Source organism: Empidonax traillii, unplaced genomic scaffold (genome assembly GCF_003031625.1).
Source record: "Empidonax traillii isolate 1590-97213 ecotype Southwest subspecies unplaced genomic scaffold, ASM303162v1 scaffold2299:size32575, whole genome shotgun sequence".
NCBI classification, from domain to species: Eukaryota; Metazoa; Chordata; class Aves; order Passeriformes; family Tyrannidae; genus Empidonax; species Empidonax traillii.
In genome coordinates this window covers 12,543-14,439 of record NW_020957492.1, presented here as the reverse complement: position 1 = coordinate 14,439, position 1,897 = coordinate 12,543, and the positions used below count along the sequence as shown (strand labels likewise).

The window sequence follows — 1,897 nt, the reverse complement described above, 5'->3', positions numbered from 1 at the left end:
AACTTCCACCTTTCACCCAAAAACCTCCTCCTTTCACCCAGAAATGTTTCCTTCAACCCCAAAACCTCCTCCTTTCACCCAAAAACCTCCCCCTTTCCCCCAAAAACCTCCTCCTTTCACCCAAAAACCTCCTCCTTTCACCCAAAAACCTCCTCCTTTCACCCAAAACCCTCCTCCTTTCACCCAAAAACCTCCTCCTTTCCCCCAAAAACCGGGACATCCGCCACCCCCTCCCCATGACTCATCCTCTGGAATCCCATCCCGCCCCTAATTCCAGCGGTAATTAATAACCATTAACAATTCCCGGGCTCATCAAGCGGTGCCTCCCCGGGGCGGGGGGGGGGAGGTTTCGGGTCCCGGGAGCGCAACAAGAAGCGGTTTTTTGGGAGGGTTTTTTTGGTTTTTTTTTTTTGGGGGGTGGGGTGTGTTTTCCACGTAATTCCCGGAATTATTCCAGTTTTCTGGAGCTGCCCCGACCCGCTTGGCCATCCATCGGCCCCTCTTCAAAAATAGACTCGGCTTAAAAATAGCCTTAAAAACAGACCTTAAAAATAGGCTTAAAAATTAAACCCCCGCCCCGAGCCCAACAGAGGGGGGAGGTTGGGAAGGGGGTGGGGGTAGGGGTGGAGATCCCGATTCCTGCCCCCCCTGAAATCGGGGAATTCTTGGGCAATCGGGGCTTGGAAAAAATAAAAAAAACCCAAACCCTCCCTCCAATCCCGGGAGGGCTGGAAAGGTCGTCGGGGAGCAGCGAGGAGTCCCCGCCGAGCTCCGGGAGCAATTCCAAGCGGGAAGGGGGGGAGGGAAAGGAAGGGAAAGGAAGGGAAAGGTTGTTGTTGCTGTTGTTGTTGTTGTTGTTGTTGTTTTGGGGTTGAGGGTTTTTTTTTTATTTGCTGGCCGAGGGTCAGAGGGAGCCGAGCCCGGAACAGAAGAGCCTTTCAGGGGCTCCCGGAGCTCCAGAAGGGTTTTTATTCTTTCTCCCGGGAGTTTTTTTTGGGTTTTTTTTTTGGCCGGGGGGTTATTCCCGGAGGAGGAAACGGCTCCTCAAAGGAGCTGGCAAAGCCCTCGGGAAGAGCGGGAGGTTTGGGGTTGAAAACCGAGGAATTGAGGGCGCTGGAAGGTGGGGGGGAGGGAATCCCGGGAGATGGAATTTTTGGGGGGGATTCCCCTCTCTGGGAGCTCAGGGTGGGGTGAGGGAAACGGCCAGAGCCTCAAATCCTTGGGAATCCTCGGGAATAAAGGCACATCCTCGTTTTAGGAGACCTGGAAACTGTGGAATTTTGGGGGGGATTCCCCTCCCTGTGAGCTCAGGGTGGGGTGAGGGAAACAGCCAGAGCCCCAAATCCTTGGGAATCCTCGGGAATTATTGGGAATAAAGGCACATTCACATTTTAGAGACCTGGAAACTGTGGAATTCTGGGGGGGATCCCCAATGAGCTCGGGGGGAGTTGAGAGAAACAATCAGAGCCTCAAATCCTTGGGAATCCTCGGGAATAAAGGCACATCCTCGTTTTAGGAGACCTGGAAACTGTGGAATTTTGGGGGGGTTCCCCTCCCTGGGAGCTCAGGGGGGTGAGGGAAACGACCAGAGCCTCAAATCCTTGGGAATCCTCGGGAATTAAAGGCACATCCTCGTTTGGGGGGGCCTAAAATCCACGGAACTGAGTGGGATGGAGGTGGAGGAATCCCGGGAGATGGGGATGATGGGGGCTCACAGCTCCCAGATGGAATTTTTGAGGGGGGATTCCCCTCCCTGTGAGCTCAGGGGGGTGAGGGAAACGGCCAGAGCCCCAAATCCTTGGGAATCCTCGGGAATTACCGGGAATAAAGGCACATTCCAATTTTTAGGGGGCCTAAAATCCACGGTGGTTGATGGGAACGGGGAAGACGGGGGCTC

At 54.4% G+C, this 1,897-nt stretch overlaps 1 protein-coding gene across 1 annotated transcript in view; it reads right to left on the bottom strand.

Moving 5' to 3' along the window:
• The window catches only part of LOC114071808 (long-chain fatty acid transport protein 1-like), a gene marked incomplete at its 3' end in the record, with an annotated part of 18,535 nt that extends 18,042 nt beyond the window's left edge, over positions 1–493 (bottom strand). The window contains exon 1 of the mRNA XM_027909669.1: positions 478–493. Within this exon, the coding sequence (XP_027765470.1) occupies positions 478–493 (16 nt within the window). The remainder of the gene's footprint in view (positions 1–477) is intronic.
• Between the last annotated feature and the right edge of the window lie 1,404 nt (positions 494–1,897).